The following is an 18,041-nucleotide window of genomic DNA, read 5'->3' as shown; positions in this document are numbered from 1 at the left end:
ATGGATGACACGTTTAAGCTGTTATTTTCACAACCTCTCATTCAAAGAAAACGGGGAAATTATATGGCAGTTAATTGGAAAAGTTAATTAGGTCGATTTTTTAAAATTAGATATATAATTTATTTTATGATTGGGTTTGATTTGTCTTTTGCGTTGTCTATCCCAAAAAGAGATTTTTTGTCCATTCATTTTAATTTTCTTTGAACATTTTGAGAAAGAAAAGCTCTATGCTATAAGGAATATTCTTCTTAAACATTATTAATTTTCTGCTATTATTTATAGTCATGACCACCCCTTCCACACAGAAATATATTTCTCTTAATTTGTACACTTATGTTTATCTCTTACACCGATTAGTATATTTAAACACATAATTAATGTTACTAATTCAATGAACATGGATCATCAGATGCAGATATAACATACATAAGACCCCACAAAGGTTCACAGTAAAAGAAATGTTTTAAAATTCATTTAGTGATTATTTGAATCAATCTCACGCAGAGTGATGTATTTTAGAACAAAATTTATGACTGAAATTAGTTCTGCCATAACCCAACACTCTCGTAAGTACAGTAGCTAATGACGCATTCAAATGATAGCATGGTAACAAAATCTACGTTAATTAATTAATATTAGAATAACAATTGTCCATCATACAAGAAAAATAATTGTTCTCTACACTCTGAGGAAACAAAGACAGAGACGGCAATAGGATTGTATGTTGTGTTGATATCTAAAAAACATGTCTTAGATGCCACGCAACAGCTTTTCAAGCAAATATACTCATAGGACCTGTCTTATTTGAAGTAGCATCCAATCCATGTTCAGCATTTCGAGTTCCTGTCATCCAAATCCTGCATGTAAACCACACTTTCAAGTCACAAAGAGGAACTAACACTTAATATTTCACATCATACAAGAACTATATTTTCTCCCACCTTCTACTGTCTTTGCTGCTTGAATCACTCAGAATTGTCAATCTTTTAGCGGTCTTCATGAACTCACTGCAGAAAACCAGACCCTCAATAAAAGACAAAAAGACTATAAGAAATTACAGATGAACAAGAAATGGACTGATACCTGAATGGTTCTTCTCCAGTTTGTTTGAGAGCACCGGTGGCATCGCGGTAGAGAACATGACTCAACATCTCAGACCGTTCTATTCCAAACATGCTGGCCAGTCTCATGTACAGCTCGTCATAAGAACCAAGACAGGACAAGTCAAGGGTCCGTCCCACATCTTCGGACTCCATGAAAACCTTGCAATGACTGGTATCCGAACCCAGTTGCCAAGAGAACTCGGTGGTGGAAGATGACTTTCCGGGGGAAACTGAAGACTGGGAGTCACTAAAACCCTTCTCCTTTTTCTCCTTGTTCTCATCATCTGTTGCGGTGCAATTTTGAGAAAACACATCACCAGAAGATCTAGAAATTTGTTGCTCGGTGAGTATCGGTTGACCGAAAAGCAAAAATTGGTGTCTCTTCACTCGATCAGATTTCTCCAAACTCTTGCGTGAACTTCCCATGGTCAGCAAGCATGATAGACTTTCTTTACTCTTACCATGGTTGGTGATGTTGACATTAGAAATCCCAGTGTGCAAATCAAGCTGGCGAACGTTAGTTGGAAGCAACCCCAACTGCAGCTTATTATTGTTAAGGTGGAGATCTGACAAAGTTATTCCAATTTGAGCATGCCTGGCTCCCTGTATGCCTGCAGGAGCATTATCAGATAGACAACACAAGGGGCTGCTGGTGCTAGACCCAAAAGGGTTGCCTGAAAATGTTGGTATCGGAAATTGAACATCAAGGGGAAACTCTGGGTGTTGTGGAAACCTAAGCTTCTTCCTTGGTGGAGAGAATGGTGCCAGATGGATGACTGGCACGTTAGATACCAACTCAACCAACCATGGACTTACGCGCTTCACATTATGTAGCAAATCTGGCTCATCCCACGTAACCTGTACCAATATCACCAAGATAAGTCCACAACACTAAACCCGTCTGAACTATTGTTTCAATACAATCAAGAACATCTCCCCAATAAAAAAAAAAGAAGACAAAACTTTAAAACAGTTCTAGAGGTATTTCTGGTGCTGTTCTATTACCTCAGTACTCTATTTTTAACCCTTAAAGCAAAGCTTCGTTACCCAAATAAACTGAGCTTTTCTGATTGAAAACAGTATCAAAAGCAATTATTGAACTGCGTTTAAGTTTAAACCCCCAAAAGATTGGCATTTCAAACTTCAGAATAGAAGTATATGCATACAAATTGCCAAGGTAACCATAAAACTCGAGAATTGACGGGTGCAGGTGAATAATTTTATTACAACTAGCCTCACCCAATCGCAAAAGGAAAAAAAAAAAAGGTTCCCGGATTAGAAAACCTTGCTACAGATAAATTTAATACAAGAATCTTGTTTTGAAAATGTTATCAGAATGAAGAATGAATGAACAAAACAAGTCCCATAAGGTATGAAGCCCCTGATGTGTGAATATGAAGAAAAGAAAGGTGTACCTGAAGAAGCCTCCAAGGTGAATTAGGCCAGCGGATAGGATCAAGAACCTGAACAGAAGCTATGGTGCCCATGAACCAGCTTATCCTGGAAGAGTCCTCAGTCTCAAAGGGCATCTTAAACCTCATCCCAGAGCACCACTGAATCCTCATAGCACCTCTCACAGCAGAAGTCCTAATACAAAACTCAGGAGTGTTGGCTCGAGGGTAATAAACAATCTCAAAGGGTTGGTTGTTAGCAGCCAAAGCAATAGCCTCCCTCACAGACTCACCACTCACTTTCGGCCTCCCACACCCATTCCTCACCACCTTGCTCTCCTCCCTCAAGAAAGCCGAAAAGGCTCCATAAGGCCCAATCCCAAGCCCACCGCCACCACCACCACCAGAACTCCACCCACACGGCGCCTCGGGCCCACCAACACCCCCTCTCTTCGCCCTACGAATCCCCACGCAGAGATCCCCATTTTCAGCCCGCAGAAACACTATGGAATCCCCAGCAACCAGTTTCTTCTGGTTCACGAAACTGCTCCACCCGGTGGTAAGTAAGTGCCGACGCGGCGTCCCTCGGTAAATGTGTCGAAACTTCCACACCTCGCCGTGCACGTCCTTCGCGATCACCGTCTGCACCGGCGGCTCCGCCGAGTAATCCAGCCGCGGGAAAATCGTCTCCGCGCAGTATCTCGGCACAGAGAATCCCCCACCATTGTTGGCGTCCGATTGAGTTAATGTCTTCGCGAAAGACGCCGGCTTTTCAGAACCCTCCGCGCCGTTACCGTCAACGTTGTCGCCGTCTTCGTGGTCAAGCTCGGTGTTTCTGAGAGGAACCAGCCTCAACCTGGCGAAGACCTCGTCGGTTTCGGGGTCGGCGAGGAATTTGACAGCCGCCACGCGGCATAGAACGAGCGGCGGAATCGGAATCCTGGAGGCTCCGAAATCAAGGTTGGACTGCGCATGTTCTGCGTGTCCCTGAGGAAAGTAAAAGACCTTGGAGTTCACCGGCGGCATCTGAACCATGCCGCCGGCGCATGCGTGCCACAGCTGCGGATCCAAACTCTTCTCGGTTTCCTTCATTGCGCCGGCACACACCAAAACTGATTGAATTAAACAGTCTGTGTAGGTGCTGCTGATGTTTTATGTTTCTCTCTCTCTCTCTTTCTGTCAGTGAATGCAAAATCAGAAAGTTTAACTTTTTCCCTCACATATCCACATACAAGACTTTTTCTTTTCCTCACTGAATTTCTTTCTCCTTCTTATTATGTTCTGGGTTGGCTCAGATCTCAAAGAAAGAAGGAAAATAAAGGGACACACACACTCTCTCCCGAGCCTATAAACTGAAGAATTGAATAGAAGCAATGAAGCCTATGCCTATTCCTGAGGAAATATTTATCTGATTATTATAATAAATGATAAAATAAAAAAAGTATTATTGAATTTGAAGAAGAGGGATGGAATAGTTTAATGATGATATGACATGATGCAATAAAGAGAGTTGATAGAGGTAATTAGCAGCAGCACAGCATTAATATTATTAGTATTATTGTCACTATTATATGTGAGGGTATGGTGTCAGAATGATGAGTTAAAGGAAAAGGATATGTGGTGAAGTTCAAATTACCTGGAGCTGTGACAGTGGTAAGTAATCACTCATTCATTCATTATATTATTATGCCACTGTTAACTGCCAACTCAACTCAACATCCCTACTTCTCACTATCCCTCTCTCTGCACTCTGCAATAAGTCATTACCTGACAAGCTAATTTACTTTCTCTATACTAATAATAATAATACCAATACACAAAGTAAATGCTATCTTAACTTCTCTCTTCTTTACTCTCTCTGCATCTGCATCTCTCTGCCTCTGCCTCTGCCTCTAACTAGATAATATCAACACCTTGCAAAGTAACAAAAACAGAAAAAGTGAACTCAAAGACTCAGCCAATGCTGTTCACGCGTACATGCCACGCCTCATAAGGCTCGTGAGCAACGTTGCCACGGAAGTGAGACCCGCGATTTTTTTGTCGGATCAGGTTAATGGGAACACAGATACTTTTTTTTATCTCTAAACACCTTTCTTAACATTTAGTATTTTATTTATTTATTTTATCATGCTATGTATCTTACCATGCTTACATTTCTTTTTTTTGCTTCATGTCAAATAAGTAAAGTGTCTATTAATTATATTTGTTTGATCTCTGTGTCTAATCTACACTTTGCACTGCACACATAAACAATAAAAAAGGTAAAATCTTAATGAAAGAAGAAACTAGAAAGTGAGATATGTGGGCCTCTTCCTAATGCGCATGGGGTTGCTGCTTGTTTCACCTGTCTGTTGTAATTGTAACAGTCACTAAGTGCCGTATTCTTTTTACTACTAAAAGCATGCACTGCACTCGACCCTTCTTTTGTGAACTTTTCCATGCTCCGGTGCTTTTATTAATCATGTTTTTTCACCTCTGAATTAATTAGATTAACAAATATGAAATTGTCAACAAACAAAGATATTGGTGAAGTCGTTCTGTGAGATGTTTAATGAAATGGTGAATAGGGAGAGAATGTAAGTTGCATTGAAAAGGACATGGATCACAGGAAGGAAGATGGAGATGCCCACATGGTGAAGGGTAGGTTGTGTCCACTGAGGAGTGATTGTGCTAATAAAACGCCACTCTCATGCCAACATATATATGGCTCTCGAAAACCTCGTTTGGCTATGAGTTATGACAAAGAAGGAGGACACGGAAAGTTGGTCTTGTTCTTTTCTTGCCGACTGCAGGACACCCCATTTGTTTATGCCCTGTTGACTTTATGCAGAAATCAATTAACAAACAAATCTTAATAATGCTACCTATAACTTACAGCCCTACAAATTAAATTCTGCCTTATGGGTATACGCACATACAAAATACATACTGAACTGCAAGAAAATGTCCCTTATACGTACATTAATTATACATACACATCAATATTCACATTAATATTTGATTGTGATGAGATAGCAAATCAATAAAGGTTGAAGTGAAGGGAAAAAATGAAAGGAAAAAGAAAAGGTGTGAAAGAGAAAAATGAGTTATAACTAGGCAGATGGCGACAAAAGCAATAGGTACAACCACAAGCGAAAACCACCAGCATGTACGATACATAGCCGATTTCAGGAAGCATTGTCAGGGCATATGCATATAGTGATAGTCAAATAAGGTAGAGTATCCTGTAAGAGTTAAAAGGAATAAATTTGCATGCTGCTGAGGCAAAAGCTTAGGAATTAATCAGACTAACTTGGCCTTACTACAAACAAGTGATTTAGGTGAACCGACAACGTCGCCAGTACCAGACTCGATGTAACATCAACAATCCATTAATCTATTCTGCTCAATCAGGGTCAGTTTTTAAATGTGATTTAAACAAGTTTAATATACTCTTTTGTAGTTATGTAATGAGCAAGAACAATAACAACAGGATGGGGATAATTATGAGGAAAAAAAGGTAAATAAAAAAGGTTGATAAATCAGCCAAAAAGATGTGGTTCGGAAAAGAATAGGATTGGTTGGTTAAGAATCAACATTGATACCAACACACAACGTCGAGACAATTAAGACAAGAAGATGAAATGATAGACGCATGGAAGAAACAATCAATGCATAGAGAAATGTTGGGATAATAATTTTAAGAATTCAATTTTATAGTTAGCCCCCCTGGTCCCTCAATCAATATCTCCTTCTTATCTTCTGCTCAAAGGCCATAACTTGAACAATTGTCCCATTTTTGCCGTCCCACACTCACTCCATTATAATCTACATCTATTACACTATCTATCCAAGAACACCTTTCTCAGTGCCCTTCTTAAACATCTCTCCTCTTCCTAATCCAATAAACCCTTTTTATTTACCTTGTGACTTTTTATTAAAAGGGGTGTTAGGTTAGGTTATGGGTAAGTGAGATGCTCCACCAAAACTCAAACTTCACATGCATCGATCTAAACTGAGCAGGTAAAAGAATGCAGTGTTGGTAACAGAAACAGTGAATGGTGAATGGTGAATAGTGAATGTGTGTGCATATCCAAACAAGAGAGAGTGGAGCCAGTAGGTGGGGCAGAAGCACATATAGGGTCCCAAGAAATTGACAAATGAGCATAAATTTGGGCACAGTATTGTTTGTGAGTGTCGAAAAGAATATGACACGATGAAAAAAATAAAAGAAAGTAAAGCAAGGCAGAGCCAAAAAAGGGAGTCGCTGTCCTCTACTCTGATGTGTTCTGAGTCTGACAACGATAATTGAAGATAAAAGGGTTTGAGTGCATCCATTTATCTATTGCCAATACCCATCTATCTCCACGTTTCTCTCCATTGTCAACTCCCCATTATTTACCATGGACCACTCCTTCAACACCAACTCTTTTCTTTCCCACTCACACAACTTCAAATATACCACAAACCCATTACACTGTTACTACTTTCACTCCTAAATAACTATTCCAATTCTCTAAATTACCTCTACAAATAATGATCAGTGAAAAACTTAAACTATTATATTGGAGCATTGTAAGTAACAGTAAAGAGACAAGAAGACACAGGAGAAGGAAATAGGTGGACACGTGTGAGAATCATAGATGGGTTATAGCTGTTCCTCGTTGGCAGCGACATTGATGAAGGGACGTAACGTAGGGAGTGGGACCCAAGAGCATGGTGATGAATGGTGATGTGGATGCAGTCTCTCTCAGGAATCTCTGTCGTTGTGTTCTCTGTGTCACGGGGAAGAGAGAAAGAGAGAGAAAGAAAGATCCATTTTTTCACACTTCAACCAAATTCATCATCGCATTCCACAACAAGATAATAATACAACTCTCTCACTTTCTCAAGTCAAGACAACCAAACTTTAAACATAACGGGCTCTCCGTTTACCCTTTATATTTTTCAACATGAACAGTATGCAAAATTACATCAGAATAATAAATTTGTTAATTGTTTTCAAAACTAGACAGAAGAATTCAAAAAGATTAAAGATTTCTACTGAGATAAAAAAAAGTTGTTGTTTGGGAGTATGAACAGAAGGAAGGAAGGAAGAAGAAGCAATATTACATATGCATGATTGATTGCAACACCTTTCTTTGCCCAAAAATGCCACTACTCTATTCTTATTCCTGCACCAAACTGTGGCTTAGCGTTAAATTTAATCAATGTCTGTGGTAGTCTCACTGACACTGCCCTTTGCCCCACCAGTTGGCACGTGTCTTTTTGTCTCGTGCGAGAGAGAGACACACACTCACTGTCTTCCACACATGCACACACACACACTTTCCTTTCGTTCTCAAGAGAGTTAGAATGTCGGATCAGGAGGAACTTCCCACTTGCTTTAACCTCATTTTAATTTCATCAACCTATCTCCAAAACCATGCTTTATTTTTCATGTCACTCAAATAGTAGCTACCACATCCCACTCAACCATTGTTTTTTTAGTTTTGAAACTTTTGTTATTACGTCTTTGGCATTGGGAAAGAGAAGAATGAATGAATGAATGATGTAGTGTAGGAGTAGTACTAGTCTTGGTCACTTTAATTTTATTAATTGTTCTCAACCAAACAAGAAAACGACACCATGAATACAGAATTAATGTTATGAGCCCCTATGGAATGGAGCAACTAAATTATGTATACTATAGTAGTTCATTACAACCTAGACACTATTCATTGGTTTGAATTGAATGGAATTAGCAGCAGAAAAAAGTGAGACACCAAATAACCAAAATTTAATGTTGACATGCCTTGCTTCTTGATTATTCCCGTATGAGGAGAAAGATGGCACGAACATTGAAAAGTAATTGGTGGAATGTTGGTGTCTAAAAAGAAAGTGTTGTGGTACAAAGTATGGAGTAAATCGATGGCATACATGGGATTTATTAATGCATGTGATGTGCTTTGATTTCAGTTGGAAAAACTGTAGTTAAATCTGGGTTGTTAGGGCACAACATATTATTAAGTCTATTAAACTTTAGAGTTAGATTGGTACTTGGTTGGTAATTAGGTATTAGGGAGTGGGGATGAAATGGGATAATGACCAAAAACACGTACACACCAACTTACTCACTCCTTAATTAAGACTACGTATTCATGACCATTAACTATTTAAATTGGAGCATCTACCAATACAACACCGTCACAAATCCAGATGCAGTTGTTGAAAATCTCACATCGATTAAAATTAAGGACATTTTATAATATATAAGTGGGTTCATACTTTATTTTATAAGTCAATTTTATAAGATTAAGTTAGATTTAAAATTCACTTCTTAATATAGTATTAGATCATTTATAATCTATCATAAAAAAAGTTTGTTGAATTCATCATTCTCCTTCTTCATATCAACATCTTCATTTTTCTATACCATTCTATTTCTTATTCCCTTTTCATTCAATCATACTTTATCACTTTCTCATAATTTTTTTAATTAGTCTTCCCTCCTTTCAAAATCTAATACAACTTATATGAGTACAAGATAAGGTTGTTTGGTTAGCTATGTAAAGTCGACATACGATGTTTTACAATCAATTACCCCCTCAACACCTTGTCTTGCGATGAAAACCTTAAGGAATATCAAAGTGCTTCCTAATGCCCCTCTCTTTAGCTTGGAGAATTCATAGAGGTAAGGTATGGACGAGAGTGAGTCTCTCTAGAAGAGGTGTCATCATCCCCTCCTTGACGTGTCCTCTTTACAATTAAGCTAAGGAAACAACTCATCACCTCTTTATGGAGTGTAAGATAGTGTTCCAGGTTTGGTCGATGGTTTCCGGATGGGTGAGGATATAGGTAGCTTTTCATAATGATTTGAAACACCACGTAATTAGTACAATTTTACTTGATGCAGTTTAACCAAAAAAGAAATAGAGTGTGTAAAGGGGTCTGAGTAGTTGTTTTATGGAGTATTTAGAACCAAAAGAATGAGGTAATATTTAAAAGGGGTAGGGTGGATGCAGAAAAAATCTTTAGTTTAGCAATGTTAAAAGCATGATCATGGATGAAGAGAAAAATGAACAATTTTTGTTTCTCCTTTTTCAATTGGATTGTATATCCCTTGAATTGTTTGTTGTCTCTTAGCTAGATGGGTTGAATATGTGGCTTTTGATTAGGGGAGTGGTTAGTTAGGCGGTGTTTTATCGTGCCAATCGTTGCTTGGTGGTATTCTCTCCTCTATGCGCACTAGTTGGTTAAGCACCAAAAACATCATTAGGTTTGTCAGTTGTGCTTTGAGGATCTTAATCTTGGATGCAAAGGTATGGGAGTACAAGTTACATGTCAAAGGAGTAGAAGACGATCTTTGAAGATAAATGCAACCAGGGAACATGAAGGATTGGCTTGTTGTCCTGTAGCTGAGATGAGGCAACATTGCTGAACAAAACAACAAGTGTTGTCATTTTGTTGTCATGTATATGTTGATTTGCAAAATCCATAACAATGCTCATTATATTTTAGGAATTGTTGGAAGAACAATGGCAAAAACATATGTTGTAATTGCATTCATGATCACAAGAGTTTTCTATGATACCTTTTGGTTCTAGGCGTTCTAAGGGATTGTAGAGTAGGCCTATTACACTGCTTATTTTTTGCAAGCATGGAAAGACATTTTTATGGGTTTAGGGTTGTAGTTTATGCAGAGGGAGGGGAAGCAATCATGGCTTCTTTTGTAGGATAAAAGAACCTGCAGCATAGTTGTTGTTGGACTATCTTAGAATCATTTGATGTAGGGAAGGGACTTCAGATTGCTTGTGTAAGGAATTGCAAGGGTTCTTGACGCTAGAAATTATGTAGAATTTGCTTCTTAATATGCTATGAAAAGAGCCTAATGAAGCCTAGCTGTATACACCTCTCTATTGTTTTGTAATGCTTCTAAATTTTAAACTAGGCAGTGAGGATTTTGGCACTTGTATAAAAGTTGAAACACTTCCATTTTAATTTTTTTTTACTAATAAAAAATGATTTATTATAAATTTTATTTGTGTACATGACACTTGTTAGCAACTATAATTTCAAGTATCACATATAGTTTATTCTAGCATTTTAAATATCTCTATTATTAGTTTGAAACTTTATCTGAATTTTAATTTCATCTTCCAATGGCCTAAAATTTATAATAGATCAGATCCAATTATTAATCACGTCTCGAGTGATAAAAAAAACATCTACATTAAAGAATACTCAAATACAATACATATTCATTTACAAGAAAGGAATGAGAATTTTAAAATAAAAAATATATAAGTATATCTTAAAGAGAGAAATATATTTATTGAATTAAAAATTAAGCACAACACTTTGTGATGATGGCAAGCTAGATTGAAATTTGGTATCTAGTTGTCATTGAAAAGGAACAACATACCAACTCCTCAAATTAAAACCACTTAAGCAAGGAGGATGTTACAACAATTTATGAAAAACAGAAAAGTCATTCTCAAACTTATTCCTTTTTGGCCTCATCAAGTCTTTTCATAGTCATCGGGTGATAGATTAATCCTTCATTAAATTATTAAAAATAATTCAAAAGTAGCTTATTAATAAAGAGGTGTGCATCTATTTAAACCCCACAACAACCGGAAAAAAAAATAACACTAAGATCTTATGTTTGAGTTTGGGTGCAGAGATATTTTTGTTCTTTCGGGTTTGAGGTGTCTAGACATAATAAAACAAATTTTACTATAGGTTGTTTCTTCCTGTGTGATATGAGAAAATCTCGGATTATAGAATCCAAAAAGTATTTCTTAATTGAAAATATCTTTCCCATTATATAACACAAAATAATTTTTTTTAAAAAAATACTAGATTATATAATTCAGAAGATATTTCCATATTATAAAATTCAGAAAGTATTTTTAAATTCAGAAATACCTTCCAAAGTAATCTGGAATGTATTATTTTAAAGAAAAAGAAAATCTGAAAGATATTTTCGGAACAGGAGGTGTAAATAGAAAAAAATACATTTTTAGAGAATCAGAATGTGTTATTTACGGACAAAATGGTCTTTTGCTTACCTGTTGGGTGCTGGAGAAGTTATGGAGGTGCAGGAAGAAACAGCCTTTACTATATGGGCTTTCCTTGATATATTAAAGCCCCTGTGATCCATAAGACTAGTGCATTCTTGGGCCGCTAAAATAATTAGGGCTATCTTTTACAATAGATACTATCAAAAAATAATAATAAAAAAGTTTGGCTATTTTGTATAAAAGTAATAGAATAATACCACGAACTTTAGACCAATTAAGTTGAGGATTTGGCGAAAATCAGTACAATTACAGCATTAATTTTTTTTTAAGTATGAAATGACATAATTTAGCGTTATCAAGTTAACAATTCATCCGAATATAGGTCCTTCCCCTAAGAGGTTTTAAGGCATGATGATAGGTCTGAACTTGGTTGCTTCATTCAAATGTACGGTTTAACATTAAAAATCAGCCTAGGAAAAGGGGTTCAATAAAAAGCAGAGACGTAAATGTAAATGGATTCAAGATAAACGTTTAGATCATAATCAAATATCAATTTCAAAATGCACAGTAAAATCATAATTAGGCAAAAGTATAAAAACAATAAAGAACGATAATGAGCCTTTAAAAAAAATTAGGCCAGCCCTTTGAACACTTCTGCTAGAAACAAATTCCACTAGCCTGTTATGAAGGGCAAGTGAAAAAGCCATTTTGAAGCTGAATAGAAAAGCATTAATCTAGCTTGCAAGTCTTCTAACATAAAAAAAAAAGCGATGCATGTGCTTTCTTTAAAATGCTGTGGCATGTTATGAGGCATGTGGTATTATTGTCCTTGCCTCAATTTAATCCTTGACTTTATGTTCTGGTGGCACATGCATCAGCAATGGCAAAGATTCTTGCACCTACTTTATAACTCTTTGCCCCACACCACAGCCATGCATGCGATCCAGTTAGAATTTTGCTGGCTGCTTCATCCACCACCACAATCAAAACTACATCATAACCTTCTCAATTCAATACCATGTTCCCCGGGTTCCTCGCAAAGCACTAACCTGCTACTACCTTTTATTTTCACCAATCAATTTACATTAATTAAACAAATGAAGCTAAGCAATATAACATTAGACTATAATGAAAACAACAAACAAGGAGGATCCTGTTTAGGACTACCGTTTCTTCCTCAGTATAATCAATCCAACATAAAAATTATCCTACAGAATTTCCATGGAGATTTGATGAAGCAAACATAGAACCCCTAACACCCTCCTCAACTCTGCTTCTCATCTCCACGACCTTCTTGTGACAGTTTGAGTGCAATGATGAAACAAAAGTTGGGCTAGCTGCTGGCCGGTATTCAGGAAAGAGGCGGCCTGACCTGTATCGAACGCCACAAGCATTGCACAGTGTTTTGGGACCCATAGGTCCCTCTCTCCATTGTGGGGTCTTTGTCACCTCACAATGCATGCATTTTCTGGGGGGATCTGACACCAGATGTGAGGATCTCATCATCTCAACATCTTCTGATAGCAGGGACAAGTCCTTTTTTCTGTGGCTTTTTACTTTGTTTGACATATTCCCAGCAACATTTGTTTCGAAATCTGATTCAGAGGCAGATGTCCTTTGCTGATTTTGCAAAGCCTGTGCGTTAAGGATGTAAGGAATGGAAAATAGTGGACTCAAGCTTGAACGGCGCTGCCGTTTACTTCGAGCACGCTTTACTGGAATGACAGGCCGATCAAAGTTCGAATTCTCAACGGAGGAAGAACTGCTGCTTTCAAAAACTGAAACTGGGCTGTAGGTTCGGAATTGATGCAAATCTTTTCCATTGAAAGTGACATTCTTGAGGGGAATGGTTTTTCCATATGTTGGTCCAGGAGCCTTTGCCAGCTGTTTTATTGGGGAAATCCCATTGCACTGCAATGCCAAACAATCATCAAACCAACAAAAAAATAAAAAAGAACAAGAATCAGATGCAACATCAGTGGATTTGATTATTTGAATAAACAAGTGAGAGGATTCCGTTTGATTTCTTTCAAATTTACATTTATACTCCACAAATCTAATCACGTGAAAGCCCTGCTACTGTTCTAAAATTGATACTCATAGTAATCAATTACCATATACTTACATCCTCATTTCAGGGTCCAGCACAAAAAGACACAGTCACTCAAACTACTTGCATCTTTTTACAATTTCAATTTGCAATACCATGTGGTAGTCTTGTCTCTTAAGAAAGTGTGACTGCAGATATGTAAATAATTTTCTATTTCATTGCCATAAAACAGTATACACATACACAATCGAGAACTCAATACTCATCCCCAGCCAATTAGTATCAGCCATCCAACCATGTCAAAAGAGTTTCTTTAATTAAGCCATGGAGACAGAAATAGCTTGGGTCAAGGGATCTGATATTTAGAACTGTACCCCACCACTTACCAAATACAAGCACACAAGAGATGCATTCTTTTAATCATCCACTTCTTAGGAGAGCAAATTTTTACATCGTTCTACGAAAACATGTCACACTCATTCACCATTCAAAATATCTAAACACTTAAAAAATCCAAGCTTTGTTACCACAACTTAATCACTTTATGAGAGAAACACCCAAAATAACATATGGCAAGAGTTCTATGGTGTTGTTGAGATTTAAGATTCATTCACCAATAAATTTCGAAATATCAACTTATCGTGCAAATTAATTATAAGGAAGCTCATGTTATTACACCTCTTTCAAACATTTTAACACAAATTTAACTGAATAAAATTGATGCTGAATACACTCACACATATATATAACTGAAAAAGTAACTGCAATTCTTCGAATGTCTAATATCTTAGATTATCTCATAGGATCAGTTTTCCTATTTCCTCCTAATCTCGTGAGTTATCATAATTCCTTACACATGGATTAGTGCTCTAGGTTTTATGAATACATCTTTATTAATATCAATTTACTGTTTCAAACTCTTTTATCTCTATTCCTCACTCTATACCTAAAAGCCCATAATTTCAACAGTAGTAAAATTTCAATTTTAGAACCTGACAGTTATGATTGATAAACTGTATTAAAAATTAATCAGATGACTCATTTTCCGGCCAATCTTCTTAACTTTTTCTCACTTTCTTCCTCTTTTGTCTTTCTTTAAACATTCTAATGCCATCCAAAATGTATACCAAGAGAGGGCGTTTCTGAAACTTGAATGGTGGAGGAAGGAGATAATCATCATGCTTCCAACCTTCCTCCTCACATTGTCACACAACCCTGAAGTTCCAACTTCAGGTCCAAAAACACTGAGCACTATAAACAGAATAATAGCAGCTTTTCCAGGACATTTTGACTCGGTAGTAGATAAAATATAGAAATTCTTCGCCTAAATTTGTTAACAACTACATGTTTTATTATTATATCCTGTTACTGCAGAGAATGAGAAAATGAAATTGGCAACATAGTTTCAAGGGAATTCAGACTGCTGCTGCTTCTACTCTTTACTTGTGGAAACAGATCATTAGTAAACAATAAAGCATGTGCTATGCAATTAAAAAGTTGCTCAATAATCCTGCCTTTAAGTAAATGCACCTAACCCCGTATCTTTAACCTTTATAATACTTGAAGGCTCCTCGCTACATGAAGGTATGGGGGATGGCACATTGCACATGCAATGAGACTGTTTGGGGATTTTAGTCCATGACCAACCTGTCGTGAAGGCACAACTTTCCAATTGTACCCGGGCTTGGCCTCTTCTCTTAGATCTCCTAGATTATAACAAATTCATCATCAAATCTATTCTCTTACGCAAGGAGTATTTTAATTGCCAATATTTTTGTTTTGCCAATCCGACAAATTCCAAGACAACATTTTAGGAATAACCACTGTACAAACTCTTAGTTGTCTAAATAACAGAATTAACATCTCTTGTCAAAGGTTTGTGATGAAAGTTCAGCAAGAACATTTCATTCAGAAATTATAGATAACATGAAACAAACCGGTCATTCCAGCATCCGAACCAAAGGACCCAGATCAACAAAATTTCTCCTTTGGATGCATTCATGTAATTTCGGTTTCACATAACAAAAACATCCACATAGTTAGTTCATCAAATATAAGTACAGTGCATCCAGGGTTCATCATCACTTTCCATGTACATAACTAATTGGATATGGACAATTATGGTCTAAAAAAAAACAGTCTTCAACCACAATTGAGGTCACATCATTTTCAAGGTCGTTTGACTCAGCTACATTTTCCCGTAATATCAGCAACAAAACTAACTAAAATCACGACCACGATTTAAAACACGGGGTCAACATGAAAGAGAAGAATTTAGTGGGTTAAAGATATCACAATCTACATTCCTACAAACCATAACTGTGGACAGAATACTCACAGAAACAGAGAACTCCGTCCCAAGTTGGGGGTTTTCAGTTTGAGTTTTGCCACACAGCCCATTTGATGACGCTGAAAAAATCTCAGAATGTTGGTCTTCAAGGCATTTAAATTGAGAATCCCAGTCTTCTTCCACATCTTCCAGTGGGAAATCAAAAAAGCCCACGACATCATCAAAAATATCATCAGACAGACCATTGAAGTTATTGTCGAAAAACCAAGAGTCCTTCATGTTAGCAATATCCGGTTCGAAACACTACAGTACATAAGAAACAGCAAACACACATTGTCATTCCCTGCTCGAACACAACAGAAGACATTTGAAAAATAAACAACACAAACCCCCCATCACTAGTTAAACATCATCAAAAAATCAGAATTTATGCCATGTTCTCTGGTGTAATTTAGATAATAAGGCATTTAACTTAGCGGCAATGAGGATGTGCCTTGTAAATATTCACAAAGAAAAAAAAAACCAGCTAAAAACAGTAAAACACCAGTCTTTCACAATTTCTCAAAGTTGGAAAGAAAAACAAAATCACAAACAAAAAGGGAAAATGCGTGCAATATCTGATTTTAAAAGGAAAGAAAAAGAGAGAGATAAACAAGGAAGAGAAAAAAAAAGGAAAAAAAGGGGAGAGCTTGAAAAACCTCAGACATGGGTTGGGTGGAGTGAGGAAATGGAGCACATTGTAGTAATTTGGAGAGGGAGAGAGAGAAAGATAGAAGAAAATTGAGGATTAATTAGACAGAACACATAAGAAGATGTTGAGGAATGAGAATCTCTGTGTCTGAATTTGGTAAATTAGGTTTTATTTTCCTGCGCCACTAGCGCTGCTTCCATGCGGAAACCCTCATCCTCCTCTAGTGACTCCAATAAATATTTCCCTTTCCATAATAGTATTCCATCTATTTCATACCAAATTTTTATTTATTATATTCATTTAATTCTCTTCTATTAAAACAAAACCCTTTCTTATTGTTTACACAAGTAATTATTATGGTTTTGTACACTTCCAAAAGTTAGACTTATAAAAAAACAAGATCTAACGTTTATCATTTTCTGATAATTTGTTAGATTTAAGCTTTTTGTCTCGCATTCTTAACGTTAAAACGCGTGATTATCATGCTAAACCTTTAGGAACATTGCTCGAGAAAAACTGAAATACCCCATTAAAAGAAAAATATTTTTTAAGAATAAATTTTAATTATTACATAACGCATGTGAAAATACTTTCCTAAAAATGATAAATAGGGCAATTCAATAATCCTTATAAAGTTTTTAATTGTGTTATTTTTTAAATAAATTATGAAGGTAGAAATTTTTGACTTATGCATTTGGTTTTTTTTTTCTGAATGAATGAATAAAATCTTGAAAAGTAAGAAAAAATGGTGGTCAAATGTGTTGGTAAGGGTGATGGAGGAGCATGAGATATGGATCTAAAAGCATTTGTTTAAAGCAAAAATAGGTGGATCTCAAACAAATTATTATTATTATTATTATTTAAATCATTTTATCATTTCAGATTTAATGTAGTGATTTATTTGTAAAAGAAAATACAAAAATTCATGCAGATCACCGACAAAGACCAAGAGAATATTATACAACTATTTTTTATCTTATTTTCAAGAAATGAGTAGATCACGTCTAACTTTATATCACTTTTCGAATATTGATGTAAGAATAAACATAGTTTGTACAATTTTATTTTATTTTTGTACGTTTCATAAGAAATGGGTTTTATAATAATTTAATTAAAAGGTAATACTATTTAGTTATACATTATTATATATCATTTTAGTTACTTTAAAAGGTATATTTAAAATTGTTCTTAATTAATTGATAATATACTACATTGATAATATATGAAAATTAAACTCTATTTGTGATAAAGATTTTTACATTTTACATGTAGGTGTTTAAAGAAACAACTTAAATAGAGGTGAGAAGTTGTTCTGTCTAATTTTTTAATATTTATGGTGGGTCTGAGACTAATCTATATAAATAAATATAAAATATTAAAAAATTTGTAATTTATTAATCTAAATTTGAGTATACTTTAAAAACAAGAATTTAGTACAAGTATAATTATTAAAAAACACTTAAAAGACTAATACTTTATTATTTACTAAAGTAAGTAAGAAAGCATACAATGGAGAAAAAACATATTAAAGT

The 18,041-nt window shown here is 36.0% G+C and overlaps 2 protein-coding genes across 2 annotated transcripts; both read right to left on the bottom strand.

Moving 5' to 3' along the window:
* Positions 1–596: 596 nt before the first annotated feature.
* On the bottom strand, positions 597–4,408 carry LOC137835723 (auxin response factor 18). Its single transcript, XM_068644353.1, has 4 exons — positions 2,519–4,408; positions 1,084–1,961; positions 942–1,007; positions 597–857 (listed from the first exon to the last, which is right to left on the bottom strand). Exons 1-4 carry the CDS (start codon positions 3,584–3,586, stop codon positions 773–775), a joined length of 2,097 nt encoding a protein of 698 aa, XP_068500454.1. The 5' UTR covers positions 3,587–4,408; the 3' UTR covers positions 597–772.
* An 8,100-nt stretch (positions 4,409–12,508) lies between these two features.
* LOC137835722 (GATA transcription factor 11) lies at positions 12,509–16,772 on the bottom strand. Its single transcript, XM_068644352.2, has 3 exons — positions 16,517–16,772; positions 15,867–16,121; positions 12,509–13,389 (listed from the first exon to the last, which is right to left on the bottom strand). The coding sequence occupies exons 1-3, from the start codon at positions 16,523–16,525 to the stop codon at positions 12,682–12,684; spliced, it is 972 nt and encodes a 323-aa protein (XP_068500453.1). The 5' UTR covers positions 16,526–16,772; the 3' UTR covers positions 12,509–12,681.
* Between the last annotated feature and the right edge of the window lie 1,269 nt (positions 16,773–18,041).

This window comes from Phaseolus vulgaris, chromosome 5, assembly GCF_051622355.1.
Source record: "Phaseolus vulgaris cultivar YP4 chromosome 5, ASM5162235v1, whole genome shotgun sequence".
In the NCBI taxonomy this organism is placed as follows: Eukaryota; Viridiplantae; Streptophyta; class Magnoliopsida; order Fabales; family Fabaceae; genus Phaseolus; species Phaseolus vulgaris.
Note: the sequence above shows the minus strand (reverse complement) of the source record. Positions and strands in the feature narration are given on the sequence as shown.

Excerpts from the sequence above, each read along its gene's own strand:
- LOC137835723 (XM_068644353.1), bottom strand. The coding sequence starts at position 3,586 with ATGAAGGAAACCGAGAAGAGTTTGGATCCGCAGCTGTGGCACGCATGC. Across the intron at positions 1,962-2,518 it reads CACCTTGGAGGCTTCTTCAG|GTTACGTGGGATGAGCCAGA; the intron begins GTACACCTTTCT and ends ATATTGGTACAG. Across the intron at positions 858-941 it reads AGCAGCAAAGACAGTAGAAG|GATTTGGATGACAGGAACTC; the intron begins GTGGGAGAAAAT and ends GTTTACATGCAG.
- LOC137835722 (XM_068644352.2), bottom strand. Across the intron at positions 13,390-15,866 it reads GGACGGAGTTCTCTGTTTCT|TGCAATGGGATTTCCCCAAT; the intron begins GTGAGTATTCTG and ends TTGGCATTGCAG.